Source organism: Arvicola amphibius, chromosome 4, assembly GCF_903992535.2.
Source record: "Arvicola amphibius chromosome 4, mArvAmp1.2, whole genome shotgun sequence".
Taxonomy (NCBI): Eukaryota; Metazoa; Chordata; class Mammalia; order Rodentia; family Cricetidae; genus Arvicola; species Arvicola amphibius.
Genome location: NC_052050.1, coordinates 27605833 through 27621357, shown reverse-complemented (window position 1 = coordinate 27621357; position 15525 = coordinate 27605833). Strand labels below are relative to the sequence as shown.

Sequence of the window (15525 nt, the reverse complement as noted above, 5' to 3'; positions counted from 1 at the left end):
GCCTCTTTCTTACTAACCTTTGATTGTAGAAATTTTTAATTCTGTCATCTAATGTTGGATGCTATGTCAATTTTTCAGCTGTGTATCATTTACAGATGTGATAATCCTATTTTATACATCCTACAGTCTTTCAGCTAAGAAGCCGAAAATGAATGGTAGAGCCTGGTACAGAGTTCTACAAACCATATTAAAAAATGTACTTAGCTAAAAGTGGCTGTAGTGGTAATACTTGAAGAGACAAAGGCAGAAAGATCGACGTGGACTACACAGGGAGGCTATCCCAGAAAGAAATTTTTTATAAAAATCAACGACAATAGCTCAGTCAGTAAAGTGCATGCTATATAACCATGAGGACCTTGTTTGATCTCCAGATGACATGTAAAAATGCAAGTCTGATCATGTTCACCCATAATCCCAGCCATCACTAGGGTGGTGGAGACAGGTAAATCTGTGGAACTCAGTGACAAGTCAGCCTCACCTACTTGACAAGCTTTGAGCCAGACTGTCTCAAAGAAACAAAGTAGATGGCATCTAAAGAACGACAGCTGAAGTTGGCTTACACACACACACGCCATAGGCATGCACGTGCGTGTGCACACACATGTATGCATAATGCTTACACTAGCACAAAATTTCATTTATCAACACCCATTAGGATCATCTGTAGTAATTCATTCAATAATCCCAGCTCTTGATAGGCTGCAGCAGGCAGATTGAGAGGTTGAGGCCAGCCTGGTCTACATAATGAGACTTTGTCTAGGGAACAAAACAAAAGGATTGGCCAGTCAGTTAAAATGTGATGTGCCTAGAACCAGGAATGATGGTGCACTCCTTTAATCCCAGCACAAGTCCCATGACAGTTAACACTTGATTCTGTCTCAAAAACCAAAAAGGAAAAAAAAAAAATGTGCCTAGGGAAAAGTAGATGTGTGGCTCAGGAGTAAAGTTCTTTCCTTGCATGGAAAGATACTGTGTTAAATCTATTAAATCTAGCACCACAAACCAGAAAAGAAGGATTTCCTAGGTGTGTTCTACTCCATCTGACATTTCTCAGTTATGATCGACAAAGCTATATGAAAACTTTTGTCAGAAATACTGAACTTGTTATGGTGGTATACACCTTTACTCCCAGAACTTGGAAAGCAGAGGCAGGCAGATCTCTGTGAGTTTAAGGCCAGCCTAGAATACATAGTGAATTCCAAGCCAACCAGGGCTACATAGTGAGACCCTGTCTCAAGGGGGAAAAAAAAGCTTTATTCCTATTTCTATATATTCTTGCTGTGGTTTGGTGATATCATACCAGTGTGGAAATCTTACCGCAAAAGAGCACTGTAGTTGGGCTGGAGAGATGGCTCAGCAGTTAAGAGCATTGCCTGCTCTTCCAAAGGTCCTGAGTTCAATTCCCAGCAACCACATGGTGGCTCACAACCATCTGCAATGAGATCTGGTGCCCTCTTCTGGCCTGCAAGCAGACACACAGACAAAATATTGTATATATAATAAATAAAATGTTAAAAAACCTAATTCCTGTTTTTAAAAAGAGCACTGTAGTTGACGTTGTATAATTCTTGTCAAGGATTCATTATCGACTTGACTAGTTTGGTTTTGTTGAGAGACAGGGTCTCACTGTAAACCAGGCTGGCCTGGAGACAGGGCCTGCTTTTGCCTTCTAAGTATTAGGAACAAAACAGTGTACCACTACAGCAGACTTTTTTTTTTTAATGTAGGTAATTGCAAATCTTTTAATGACATATAATTTGTACAAACCATTTTTTTTCTCGTATGGGACACACCATATTCATTGCCAGTGCCTTGTGTTTTTAGTGTTTTGTCTTGTTTCCATTTCTCAAGGATGTATAAGTGCTGGTTACACTTTAACCATTTGGGTGGAACATTAACCTGTGGATTTTTTGTTTTGTTTTCGCTCTCTCTTAGGCAGTACTAAGGACTAAACCTAGGGCCTCATACATGCTAGTGTTCTTCCACTGAGCTATATCCAAGCTCACTTTTTGCTGAGACGGGATTTACTTACCCCACACTGGCCTTGAATTTTCTCTATAGCCTAGGCAGACCTTGAACTCTTAACACTTCTGCCTCGGCCATTATGTAATACCATGGCCATTATGTAATACCCATCAGAGGCCGAGTTGTCTCTTGCCCTGACCTCATGCATGGCACCTGCTCCTTACTTCTGTGTCCCTGGACATAATGAAAGAATACTCTTCATTTTTTCTAAATACTTGCTCTTTTTTGGTTTCAACCTTTGCAATATTTTAAGGCTTTTAAATTCCTTTTAATCTTTTTTTCTCCTTTTAATCTTCTGCACATAATCCTTTTAAAAACTGAAATTCATAATATATATTATGTATAATATTATATTATATATGTATCATTGTATATGAAAATGCCTACAACATAACAAGCGTTTAAAATGATAGTTGGAAATAGCCTCCCCCATACACACACACACAATGACATATATCATCATACCTCTTGACCTTTTTAAGGCTTTTAGGAGATTTTCAGATTTTATACACCACCACCACCACCACAGCATCATATAGGTCCTGCCTATAACTTTTCTCTATCATTTGTAAGAGAGAGGGAAAAGGTTCTTTGCAGATTTTTAGGTAAATACATCTAAACAGGTGGAGAGATTGGAATTTATTATATGATCTTTCATACTGATGTTTTTATTTTATTAATTAGCTACCTGTGAGATGTGTGGGATGGTCGGTGTACGAGACGCTTTTTACTCTAAAACAAAACGTTTCTGCAGTGTTTCTTGTTCAAGAAGTTACTCGTCGAACTCTAAGAAGGCAAGCATTCTGGCCAGACTTCAGGTAACGGTACAGAAACCTTCTTATTCTTCCTGTTTCCCGTTGTTTTTTGTCATCTGATGTGGTTCACAACACTCCGCCTCTGTCCATCTGGCCAGTGATTTACAACCTGCACTTTTAGGAAATGTCATCCTGCACTTTTAGGAAATGTATAAACCACAAGTAATATAAACTGGATTATCTTACATGGTTAAGACAGGCTATCCAAAATAAGCTGTAAATTATCTTTATAAATGAAATAAAAGACCTTTTTTCACATAAGTGTAATTAAACACCTTGCTATATGTAGAAAATATAGCCATTTTCTCTTCTGCTCCCTCCCCAATGTTTCCTTGAGTTAATATCAAGGTAGAATTGCCATTTTGGTGAAAATGATTTATTCTTCGAGTTTTTCTGTTTTTTCTTTTCTTCTTTACTCCCCCCCCCCCCCCCCATCGTGCTCTGTACTTTGATTTTAGTTGCTGGTGATGAACCCCAGCCTTGTGCGTGATAGGCAAATTCAACTTTGTACTTTTGAGTACAACCAGTTTGATACCTTAGCCAAATATGTTTGCTAATATAATTCACCTTTTTTAAAGCATCCATGAAATGAAAAGAAAAATTATCTTTTTAAAAATGTATATAAATGCTTATAGAATCCTGGAGTATTGACTACTTGACTAAGTTGTTACCATACCAACTTAAAATATCTTAAGGCATTAGAGTACTGATTTTCGTGATTATCTTCTGTATGGTCACAAGTTTGCTTTTCTTATTTAACTGATGGTGATCATTGCATAGCACTGAAAAGGTTATCTAAAGCCCCAGATGAAGGAAATACATCACTTAGATGTATTTCTATATTTCAGACAGACAGTTCCCAAAGATCCTGAGCAGTGGTCTGTACCCAAATGGATGGCAGTTTGTCACACTGAATTTGGCCATGATCATTATGTCATTGACCTTTTGCATTAGCACTAAAGGTATAAACCTCAGTCACTTGCTCTTTGAACATTGAGTTGTCTTCTCTTACCATATCAGTAGCAATGCTTCGCAGCTGCATGAGTGAATAACACTGATTCTTTCTACTCTAAGAAGAGGTCAAGTATCCACCACAACCTATATTTTAACATCTTATGGGATATAATTTTTATTAACATATTAATTCGCATATTGCTGTTGTTAGTCTGCGCCAGCTCTGCAGCCCATATTAGATAACTACGTTGTAGCAGAACAAAAAGAAAAAACTCTCATGTTAAAATTCCTTGGATGTTTCCTCTGCTTTAATAATTATCTAAACCCTCAATATTTAAGCAAAATGAATAGTATACAGTCATGTTAAATTTCAGTTGTGGAGGGGGTGAAGATTTCTATTTACTTAACTTTTCTTGTTTTAGGGTAAGCCTCCAACAAAGAAAGCAAAAGTCCTTCAGAAACAACCTTTAGTTGCTAAATTAGCTGCCTATGCTCAGTATCAAGCTACCTTGCAAAATCAAGCAAAGACAAAAGCAGGGTAATTCTCGTGAATGATAAAAAAGAATATACTCATCTGACCTTGGGTTGTGTTTTAAACTATATTTTTTCTGATTACACTATGTGCTTCCTGGTGTCAGGTGGTTCATTGGTAACTGTTGTAGAAGGGACTAGTTGACACACAAAGATGTTCTAGTGGTGGTAGTAATGTGTTTGTAAATAAAAGTGGGACATCCCTAATTAGAAATACAAAATATGATCTGAGGAAGGCATTTGTTTGCTGGTAGATTACTCACCCAGTACATAAGGCCCTCATTCAGTTCCTAGCACTACCAAAAGAGAAAATCTGAAATCCAAAATGTTTTGAAATATGTGTTGTTTAAGTATCAATAAAGTCCATGCTGAAAATCCATGAAACTCTGAAATCTAATATACTTTTGTTAATAAGTAGTTAGAAAGGGTGCTTAACCAGTAAAAGTCCATGTTATTTAGTCAAGTTCTTTAATCATTATGTGAAAACAAAAGCTTTTGATGAGAGTGGGTTTGAAAAGAGGGTCTTATTCTATAGAACTAACTCTTGTCCCTGCCATCATCTCTCAAGTGCTTGTGTCATCACATTTCCCCGAAAACTTTGTTCTGGAGATTTTGGTTTTAGTTTAGTTTTTTATTGGTGGGTTTTTTGTGGTTGGTTGGTTGGTTGGTTGGTTGGTTGGTTGGTTGGTTGGTTGGTTGGTTGGGGTTTTTTTTTTGTGTGTGTGTATGTGGTTGTGGGTTTTTGGGGGGGTTGGAGGGAGGAGGTTCTGAGACAGGGTTTCTCTGTATAGCCTTGACTGGCCTGAGACTCACTCTGTAGACCAAGCTGTCCTCAACCTCAGAGATCCACCGCCTCTGTCGCCTGAGACTCCCAGGTCCTTGGATTAAAGGTGTACGCCACCACAGCCCAACTGGTGGCCCATATCTTTAATCCCAGCACTCGGGAGGCAAAGACTGGTGAATCTCTGTGAGTTTGAGGCCAGCCTGGACTACAGAGTGAGTTCCAGGACAGCCAGACCTACACAGAAAATCCCTGTCTTGAAATGAAAAACCATAAACAAATAAAATAGTAATAATAGCTTTCAGGCTAGCAAGATTTGGTTCAGCCTGTATAAGTCTAGAAATAAGAAAAATTGTTTTGGAAATAAAATGCTGGAGAGTTAGTTACATCTAAGTTTACTTTATTTCAGCAGTCTCCGTGGAAGGCTTCAGCTGGGGTAACTACATCAACAGCAATAGCTTCATAGCAGCTCCAGTTGCTTGTTTTAAGCATGTGAGTATGGAATTTTCCCCTTACCATGAAATGTGTGATCTTTAAATCTGAAGATACGCTAACAGCTCATCATCTTATCCTTAGAAACTTTTTGTTTATACCATTAAAAAAAAGTCTTATTATTCTTAATAGCTAAGAGTAATTTCTTGTGTTTTACAAGTAATGTTAGCCCAACAAAAGAGCTCTTATTGAGGGCTTCTTAAGTATTGTAACTCAGTGACAAGGTGATTGCCTCGAATATTCAAGATCCTGTGTTTTGCCTTCAACATTAATAAAAGAGTTTTAGTTGCAAGCTGGTGAGATGGCTCAGTAGTTAAGAGCACTTGCTGCCCTTCCAGAGGGCAGTTCAATTCCAAGCACCCCAATGATAGGTCACACTTGTGTGTAACTTTAGTTACAGGGCTTCTGATATACATGCAGGCAAAATACCAATCATAAAATTTGAAAAAAGTTTTTTAGTTGCATTATGAATTATTTTGAACAATAAAAATTACTATTTCAGCCGGGCAGTGGTGGCGCATGCCTTTAATCCCAGCACTTGGGAGGCAGAGGCAGTTAGATTATCTGTGAGTTTGAGGCCAGCCTGGTCTACAAGAGCTAGTTCCAGGACAGGCTTCAAAACTACAGAAATACTCTGTCTTGAAAAAATGGGAAAAAATTTTAAAAACAATTTACTGTCTCATCCGGTTTCCATGTTAAACCATATAAACATGAAATATATGGGAGAAGTTCTTGTAACAGAGCTGGTTGGCTGCTAACAGTGTGGCTCAGCCTAACATATCCCAAGAACTTTTTGATTTGAACAGGTCATTTCTAAGAGCTGTTTTTGCCTCCAAATGTAAAAGCACACACAAAGAAGCAGCAGGAATGATTTCTTGTGAGCTGGAGGAAGTAATCTGTGTCATTAAAAACAGTTTGAAAGATGTCATTTTCAGAGCATCTGATGTAAAAACAGTGTGTCAGATGCTATGTCGTTTCGGTTTGATTTATCTTTGGTAATTTGACCTAATTTTCTTAACCTGATATGATTAATTTATATTTAACAACTGTCTACTTCTGTGTATACATAAGCAGAAAAGTTAGAAATTAATGCAGTTTTGTTCACACTTTTTGCTAAGGGCTTTATTAAATAATAACTTATGAACAAACTGCACATACTTTCTTACCATGAAATCCAAAGGAGTTCCCACTCATCCTGTAAGTGAAGGATTTTTATCAGAAGCATACTAACTACTTCACTAGTATAAATGTATATTAAAGCCCGATGCATTAATTTGTTGGTTTTCTTCCCTTAGTGTACAAATGTTAAGCCCTTTGTCTGTGACATGCTAAGAAAACTAAAGTGCAACCTTTAGGTGCTTATCTGAGGTGCTTTATGCTATACTGTTGGTAATACTGACATACTAGGGAATAACTGTGTAATGTATATGGTTGCATTATGTATAACAGCTAGAAAGAGAACTCCAGAACTTGGGTGTCACTCACTGGTAGTACACCTACCCAGCCACACACTAAAGGTCCAATACTTAGCCCTGCAGAGCATGAAGCACAAACTTCACAGTGTTGCTCTGTGGTGCTGAGATGCTCAGAATTCCATAGTAAGTCTTCATCCCAGATTCCTGGCACATTTGTCTGTTGTCTCTTTTTAAATGGCTTTCATCTTTCTCTATCTAGATCATCTTTTTAATGTTTTATGCTGTAAACTAGGTCAAACCTTTTTATATAAGTAGCCAGAATATTTTAAAAATAGCATTTCAAGGTCTTGAAAGTGTATTTAAGTTCCTGTCCATATCTTTGAACAATTATACTGACTAAAGTTCTTGTAGTACATCTCTTACAATAATTATATTGGTTGATTTTGCTTACAGCTTTGCTATTTTTAGGATTGAAATGGTCGTAGAGCAGCTAATTTTACCTTGGAAATAAGTACAATTCCAGAAAGGACTGGAAAAATAAATACTAAACTGAGAGTTGTGGTTATGTCAAGGGAACTGCTTGAATCGTGTTGGAGATAGTAATAAAGGATCTTTAGACTTGTAATATTTTGCTTTTTTTAACAATGAAAATATTTATTTTATAATTTAAATTCAGTCAAGATCTGGGTATGGTAGCATATACCTATAATCTCAGCACTTGGGAGGTGGAAGCAGGAGGATCCAAGAGTTTAAGGCTAGCCTCAGCTACATAGGGAGTTCAAGACTAGCAATAAAGGATATTCTGTGGCATAGAATGGAGCAGCTAACTTATTAATGTAATGTGGCACCTTCCCTTTCTCACTCAGAATGAAGCATCTGTCGGTTATGTGAAACCCATCATTCCTGTTCCACTCACTTTTCTTTACTGCCTCCTGCTTATCAAAGAGGAAAAGCTTTGTCTTAGTACAGTGAATTTGTTCTGCTGCTTCAGTCAAGATTTTTAGTTGAAGCCATTTGATTTAAGAGGTAGAACTCATGCTAACCTTTATTTTCTTCAGAGATGGTTCTCCAGTCTTTCCCTGGAGATCATTTTCTTTCTTGTCTCTAAGAAAAGTTACTGGTTTGGACTGTGGGAAGTCTTTTACCAGGAATTACTGGGAGCAGAAGACCCTATCTCATAACATCATACCTCTAAGACTTAATGCATTCTCTGGAAGGGTTTTCTTCTTAGACACCCACGTCTGTCCTCTTGCCCACTTGGGTATCAAATAGGAGCCTTCTTGCTGATAGAGGTTCTTTTTCAAACCTAATTTACAAACACTCATCTGTAATGCATGATGCAGAAGCAAAGCTGTTTGGGTTGAAACAGGAGTTGTTGTGAGTATGTTGTAAGAATCCTGACTGCCTGGATTCTCCAGTTTATCCATCTTTTTCTCAAGTCAAGGTCCAAATACACTATTCTCAACACTTAAAACAGTCATACATTTTCAAGTGTGAAACTGTATAATTTCTGGAAATGAAGTTCCGTAACATACGTTGTACTAGTAGAGAAATGGCTCAGTAGTTAAGCTCATACACTGCTCTGGTAGGAATCAAGTTCTGTTCCAAGCACCCATGTTGAGTGGTTCAGAACTTCCTATAAATCCAACTCCACAGAGATATGATGCCTATGACCTCCATGAACACCTACATAGACGTACACAAAGCCACAGACACACATACATAAACATAATTTAAAATAAAAATAAAATTTAGGAAAACTAAAGGTATCTATCAGAGTCAAACATTGGTGGTATATACCTGTAACCCAGCACTCAGAAGAATAAGCCACATAGGTGGCCTTTGTGTCTGCAGTCAGCCTAAGATATGTACTTAGTGCCAGGCCAACGAGGTGACATTAGCATGACTTTGTCTAATAAATAAACTAACAAGCAAAAACTCTTTGGAACCAACCCTAGTGCTGTAGCCCTGCAATCTCAGCTACAAAAGGACCACAAGTTTAAGGCCAGCCTGGGCAATTTGATAAGACCTCATTACTACCAAAAAGAAAGATAAGTCTACAGTGAAAATTGAGTTCCTTTTGTCCTTTTCCATATTATTTCTTACCTAATAAAGTCTGGTTCAATCACAGCAAAAAACTATATTGATTGGTTTGGCAGAGCAAATTGGTCTCCAACCATTGTCTACCTTTCTTTGGCAATCACTGAATTGACTAATAAAAATTTTAGTTAATCCTAAATTAACCATATACAGTGATACATACTTGTTAGACCAGGAGTCAGGAAGCTGAGGCAAGAGCACTGAGTTCCAGGCCAACTTGGCTACAGTGTAAGACTCTGTCAGAAACCTCGAGAAATGTGTTCTTTAATGTGTAGTCACAAAGCTGGCAGCTTCTTCAGAATCCTTTAGCTCAACCTAGACCATTTCTTAAAGCTTTACTACATTTTTGAGAAATTGGGTTATAATTTTAAACTTTTTTTTCAGAATTTGAAGTTTTTAGTTATTTTTCAGATTACTTTTGTTATTTCGTATATGTCTGTGTGTGGGATGCGCACATAAGTACAGGTGCCCATAGAGGCCAAAGATGTCAGGGCACTTGAAGCTGGAATTACAAGTGGATGTGAAACACTCGATAGGGGTGTCGAAAAACAAACTAAAATCCTACAAAAGCAGAATGCACTGAGCCATTTCTCCAGCCCTTTCTTAGTTCTTAGCTAGTAGTATCCACAAAAGGCAAAAACAAACAAAAAATTATTAATCATATTACCATATACCGCTTATATATACTATATAGGTTTATCAAATTCACAGATACTTATCTAAGGAGGTGGGGGGGGAGTTGACAGAGAATTGAAATAGGGTCTCTTACTATGTAGCCCAGGCTGGCTTGGAACTCAATCTTCCTGCCTCGGACTCCTCAAGGGGATTATAACGGTGTGCCATCATGTATAGCTATACTGTGACTTGGGATTGGGAGGGTGGTGCTGGGTTTTGTAGTAGGAGGTGAGATGATTTGTTGATTGGTTGGTTTTCAAAGCAGGATCTCTATAGACAAGACTACTCTGGAAATCATGGCAGTTCTCCTGCCTCAGCTTCTTATATGTTGGGATTAGAAACATGATCTGCAACACTTACATACTATGACTTTAAAGCTGAGTTTGACCTTTTCTTTTTTTTTTTTTTTTTTTCTTTTTTCTCCATGGGTGTTGTATGTGCCCTGCTGGATGAGTTTGACCTTTTCATTCTGCCTCCGTGAATACACCCAGTATCTGTCACATATACAGTCTTTCTGTTGTTTTTATCCCTGACCTAAGTTCAGCTTTTCTGAAGAAATAAGTTTTTATTTATTTGTAGCATGTATCATACATACTTACTTTGTTTTAATGGAGAGATGACTCCGCTGTTAAGAGCACTGTCTGCTCTTCCAGAGGACCAGAGTTCAATTCCCAGCACCAACATTGCAGCTCACGTGGTCTACAACTACAGATCCAAGAGATCCAACACCCTCACATAGACATGAATGAAGACAAAACACCAATGCACAGAAAATAAAATTTCAGAAAACAGAAAAAGAGAAGCCCTCTTGTTTGTATATGAGTTATAACAATAGTTTGACTTTTTAGTAAAATTCAAGATATGATTTCTCAGTTATATTTATTAGGAATGTTATTAAAATTACCTTTTAGGGTGTTTCCCCCTCTGTCCTTGACCTACAGAAAGAAGACTCTGCAAAATGCATAAGATAATTCATCTCCTTTATAATTAAAGATAGAACCTCTATGTGTCATCTTAGATTATAAAATTAATTTCTAATGTAAATAAAACTTGGGACTACAGAGATGCCTCTGTGGTTAGGTTAAGAGCACTGGCTGTTCTTGCGGAGATCTTGAGTTCAATATCCAGCAATCATACGGTGGTTCACGACTGCCTATAATGAGATCTGATGATCTTTTCTGGCATAAAGGCATATATGCAGATAGTGTTGTGTGCATAAAATAAATCTTTTTGGTTTTTCGAGACAGGGTTTCCCTGTAGTTTCTAGAACCTGTCCTGGAACTAGCTCTTGTAGACCAGGCTGGCCTCGAACTCAGAGATCCACCTGCCTCTGCCTCCCAAATGCTGGGATTAAAGGCGTGCGCCACCACCGCCCAGCCATAAAATAAATCTTTAAGAAAGGAAAACTTGAGTTGGTTTCTGACACTTGGTCCTCCAACCGCACTAACACTAATACACAATGCATTCTCTCTACAAAGGCAGGGAGCCCCCATTATGAAACCCACCTACAATAGGTTTTTCAGGAAAACCTAATTTAAAAGGAAACCTAAATAAATCTAAATGAATGTCTTAACTTCGGACTCTGTCACAGAGTGGATTTTGTTTTTCTTTTGGTATCTCCTAATGATTAAAATATGTTTTGCATATTTTACCTGTCATCAAGTAGCTGCATACCTGTATTCACATAGAAGGCTTCCTTGTTTGGGAAGCTGAGGCAGGAGGATCACAGCGTGTATGAGGCTAGTTTGGTCTACATTGTGCGTTCTAGGACTGCTTGGGCTACAGGTTCCTTGTCTAACCTCCCCCCCAAAAAAGAAGCCTTCAAATTGGTGACTTATACTTTTTTTTAACACATGTGTAGCATTTTTCTCAAGTGCTCTCAAACATTCCATTTTCCTTTTGTATTTTTCTTGCTCTCCCCATCTCTATGTTATCATCACCCCCACCCCACTCCCTAATAGATTCTGGTATCAGATCGAAAGGTGAGTACACTTTCTGGAGAGAATAGGTTGGAAGGGTTTGTTTTGTTTTGTTTTGTTTTGTTTTGTTGGATCAAGGCGGAAATTGAGATAGAGGTCCTTGCTGTGTATCCCAAGCTAGCTTTCAGTTCCTGCCTCAGCCTCCCAAGTGCTGCGATTACAGACGTGCAGCACTGTGCCTGGCTTCTTCCCTTGTCTTTTTTTGATCGAATATTATTTCATCTTTCTCTAATAGGAACACTTTAGCAATCGTGTTCTGAGGTATAGTAATGGTGGATTTTGCTTTATCATGGGGATAAATTCTTTCTTGGTTTCCTACCTGTAACTTCAGATCTAACCTCTGCCCCTTTACACTCTCTAAAAGTTGGTTGCAGTTATCAAAAGTTCGAGGTTAGCAGTGCTATAGAAGGAGATCTTTATTTCTGTGTGCATCATGTATGCCCTCTTAGCGTCTGAATACCAGACATCTGGGCTTTTGAACTATCTGGGAATGTTCTGAGAGTGAAGGATGTAAGACTTCCTGCCAGGTTATTTTCTTTCAGATAGGTAGGTGGAGGTTATAATACATTTGTGTTGGGGACCCCCTCAGCATTTGGATTTGGCCATCTCTACAGGACCTGATGACAGCTTACTTTGCAGGGAAGGAGAGTCGCTCCCAGATAGCTCTCACGAGTGGCCCTGGAGCAGGAAGTGGTGGAGCAGATCTTCCTTGTTTGGGAGGAGCCTGAGGTAGACCTCGCATCCTGAGTCTGGAAGGTAAATTTGTTGTTACCTGTAAATGATGGTTCTGCTAGTTCATGCTATACCAATCCAGACTTCAAAGGTATCCCTCCTGCCAGCAAGAGAAGACAGATGACTTGGATGAAGATGGCTGTCAAGCCCTGGGTCATTCCGTCTTCCACACTTAAAACGATGTTTATTTTTTTAAAAAGGGCAGATATATCTATGAAATCACTATCATTTCAACACATTGAGCACTTACTCTGTTATAACTGTAGTGCTCTATCTTGTTGATGTTTATTCCTTCATTTTTTTTCATAGAGTGAACCATATGGATTGGTTTAAGAGGGCCTAGCAGAACCACAACCTTACAGGCAAGAACAAATGTCACTTTCTGCTACTTTCTCCTATACCAATCCAGACTATAGGGATCAAACCAAAGATCTCCCACTCAAGTGAGCATTACCTTTTTTGTTTGTTTGTTTAAGTAAATATTGACACTCCTTTTCTTTAATAAATAGCACTAAAAAGTATTTTCTCCAGAGATAATACTGAAACTTAAAAAAAAAAAATCAGCAGTTTGTCAAGTCTAGCTCAGAAAGGAGTCCTGTATGCAAATTTCACTTAGCATTGTGCCCACCTAACCTTGTATATAGCTCGTCAGTATATATCCATGGCTCTTCTCAATAAAAACTGAATTCACAGATTTGGCAGTCAAAGAGTAGCTGTCCTACTTGAGTTTAATGCAGCTTTATGCATGCATTTACCTGCACCTATCTTCTCTGATGGCTAAGCTTTACAATAAATGAATAATATATGGTCTTTGTTAATTTATGTTAGCTTAGTTTGTGTTACTTGTCTTCCTTCTGGCCTCTCCTTTTCTGATCATATCTGCTGGCAATAGGGATGGCCCTACAGTCTTGAATGATGTAGGGGAGGTAGCAGAACCTGAAGGGTCCAATCTTCCTGTTTACAAAGGAAAACCAGGCATGGTGGCGCACACACCTATAACCCTAGCACTTGGGAGGGAGGGGGACTATGGCAGGAACATTGCAAATTTGAGGCCAGTGTGGTATACATGGCAAATTCCAGACCAGCCTGAACTACATAGCAAAACTCTGTGTCAAAACGGGAGGAGGTAGTTTTGTTTTTCCCCTTCCCTCTTGGGAAGATGTATACGTGTTCCTTCCCCATAATCACAAATAATTGAGATTGGGCGTGTCTCTAAGTTAATAAGGTCTATTCGTTGCTGCTACCCAAAGAGTTAGCCATTAATTGATTCTGTCTTTGGTTTCTTGATCTTAGTTCGCCATTATTTGATATTGTGTTTCCTTCAGAAATTTATAGACTGTTTAGAGGGCAGGAGTGAAATACTGCTTTAGACTGACTCTGTTCTGGGTTACATCAAACTATAAAGGGGCACTCCTTCTATGGAATACATTTTCCCAATGTCCATATTTGCTAGTTCATTCTATGCTTGCTTATCTTTTAATTTTGAAGCTGTTTTGTTTTCACCCGATTTATTCACATTACCAGGCCTTCTAGATCCTCACCTTATCCTTTTATTTATGTCCAGTGTTCTACATTTCATGGAAACCTGATTATCCAGGGCCACAGAGACTAGAATTACCGGCACTAATGAATAATTATAAATTCATGTACTTGATTTAATTTACTATTGCATAAAGTCCAAGTAATTGTGTATTGCCTTGCAGTTTAGGGAGTCATAGAAATGAGAACATTACCTTTTGGGGAATGTGATTGTTATACTTTGAGGTAGTTTTCTCAGTTGCCATCTTAATCAGTAGTATGGATGCCAGAGATCAACAGCTCTAACATTGGAAGTTTTCTTTTCATAGTAATTGTTGCATGAGAAATTTTGAAATAAGTTATTTAACAATTTACTGCAGCCCTCATTTTCTAAATCTCTTCAACTCCCCCCTTTAATGACTTTCCCACTGCTTTTTCCTGTCCATCTTAATAGACTATGTTCTGTGGATTTAGCTTATATTTGAAATACAGATACCTGTTTTATTTCTGCAGATCATGTTGAAACCTTTTAATTGGAAATTTTTTTTCCTACTCTTGGGCAAGATCTTTAAAGGTTAAGGGTTAAAGTATTTTCATTCAGTACACATTAAAAACACTGAATTTCCTCAAGTTACCTTGATTTAGGATGTTGGCCATGTTTATCATTCAGGTTTTAGAATAATTATTACTTAAATGTCACGTTTGGTCTTGAATTTCAAAGTGAACGTGGATCTAATAGATGCACATTCTGTCTTCTCTCTTGAATTTGATCCTAACTCTGTATGTCTCCATATAGAATTCTTTTTATCAAGGATTAGAAACTGTACTTCAAGAAAATATGAATGAATTAAAATGACATTTTATTTGAATATTCCATTATTGATGATATTTAATTTTGAATGATGTTCTGTTCTTATGTTATAAGATAATAATTTAATAATTTTTGTATGACAGGCACCTATGGGGACCTGCTGGGGTGATATCTCAGAAAATGTAAGAATAGAAGTTCCCAATACAGACTGCAGTCTACCTACCAAAGTCTTCTGGATTGCTGGAATTATAAAATTAGCAGGTGAAAAGCATACATGATGATTTACTAGAAAATGCCAGTGACAAAAACTTCTGTAAAAAAATTTTTTTTAAAGTTTAAATTATTTTATAACTAGCCAAACAATAAGTATTCTTGGATTTGTGGGGTTTGCAGTCTATCACACTACCCTATCTCCCCCATTTTAACAGTGAACAACTATAGCAACATATAAACAAATGGATTTAGCTATAGAATTTTATTCATGAAATTTGAGTCTCATAAAGCTATCCCATCTTGATCTGAAGGAAATAGTGTTCCTTCAGTTTTTTCTAGCCATTTAAAAAAAAAAAAAAATCAAGCAGTAGGCCAGACCAGCTGTGTGGACTTTATCTCCAGCTTGTCTCCCTATAACACTTGAGTATTGCTTTACTATACACCTCCCCTAGAGTTACCTAAAAGTGGCCTTGGTGTCAGATGT

The 15525-nt window shown here is 37.8% G+C and overlaps 1 protein-coding gene across 8 annotated transcripts in view; it reads left to right on the top strand.

The window, feature by feature from the left end:
* Mbtd1 (mbt domain containing 1) overlaps positions 1 to 15525 on the top strand; it is a 68410-nt gene that overhangs the window by 24971 nt on the left and 27914 nt on the right. For 4 of the 8 annotated variants that reach the window (XM_038329166.2, XM_038329170.2, XM_038329172.1 and 1 more), the window contains 4 exons: positions 2710 to 2849; positions 4217 to 4331; positions 5516 to 5598; positions 14972 to 15089. In XM_038329166.2, coding sequence (XP_038185094.1) covers positions 2710 to 2849; positions 4217 to 4331; positions 5516 to 5598; positions 14972 to 15089 — 456 coding nt within the window. The remainder of the gene's footprint in view (positions 1 to 2709; positions 2850 to 4216; positions 4332 to 5515; positions 5599 to 14971; positions 15090 to 15525) is intronic. The other 4 variants (XM_038329168.2, XM_038329173.2, XM_038329167.2 and 1 more) reach the window with 3 other exon arrangements.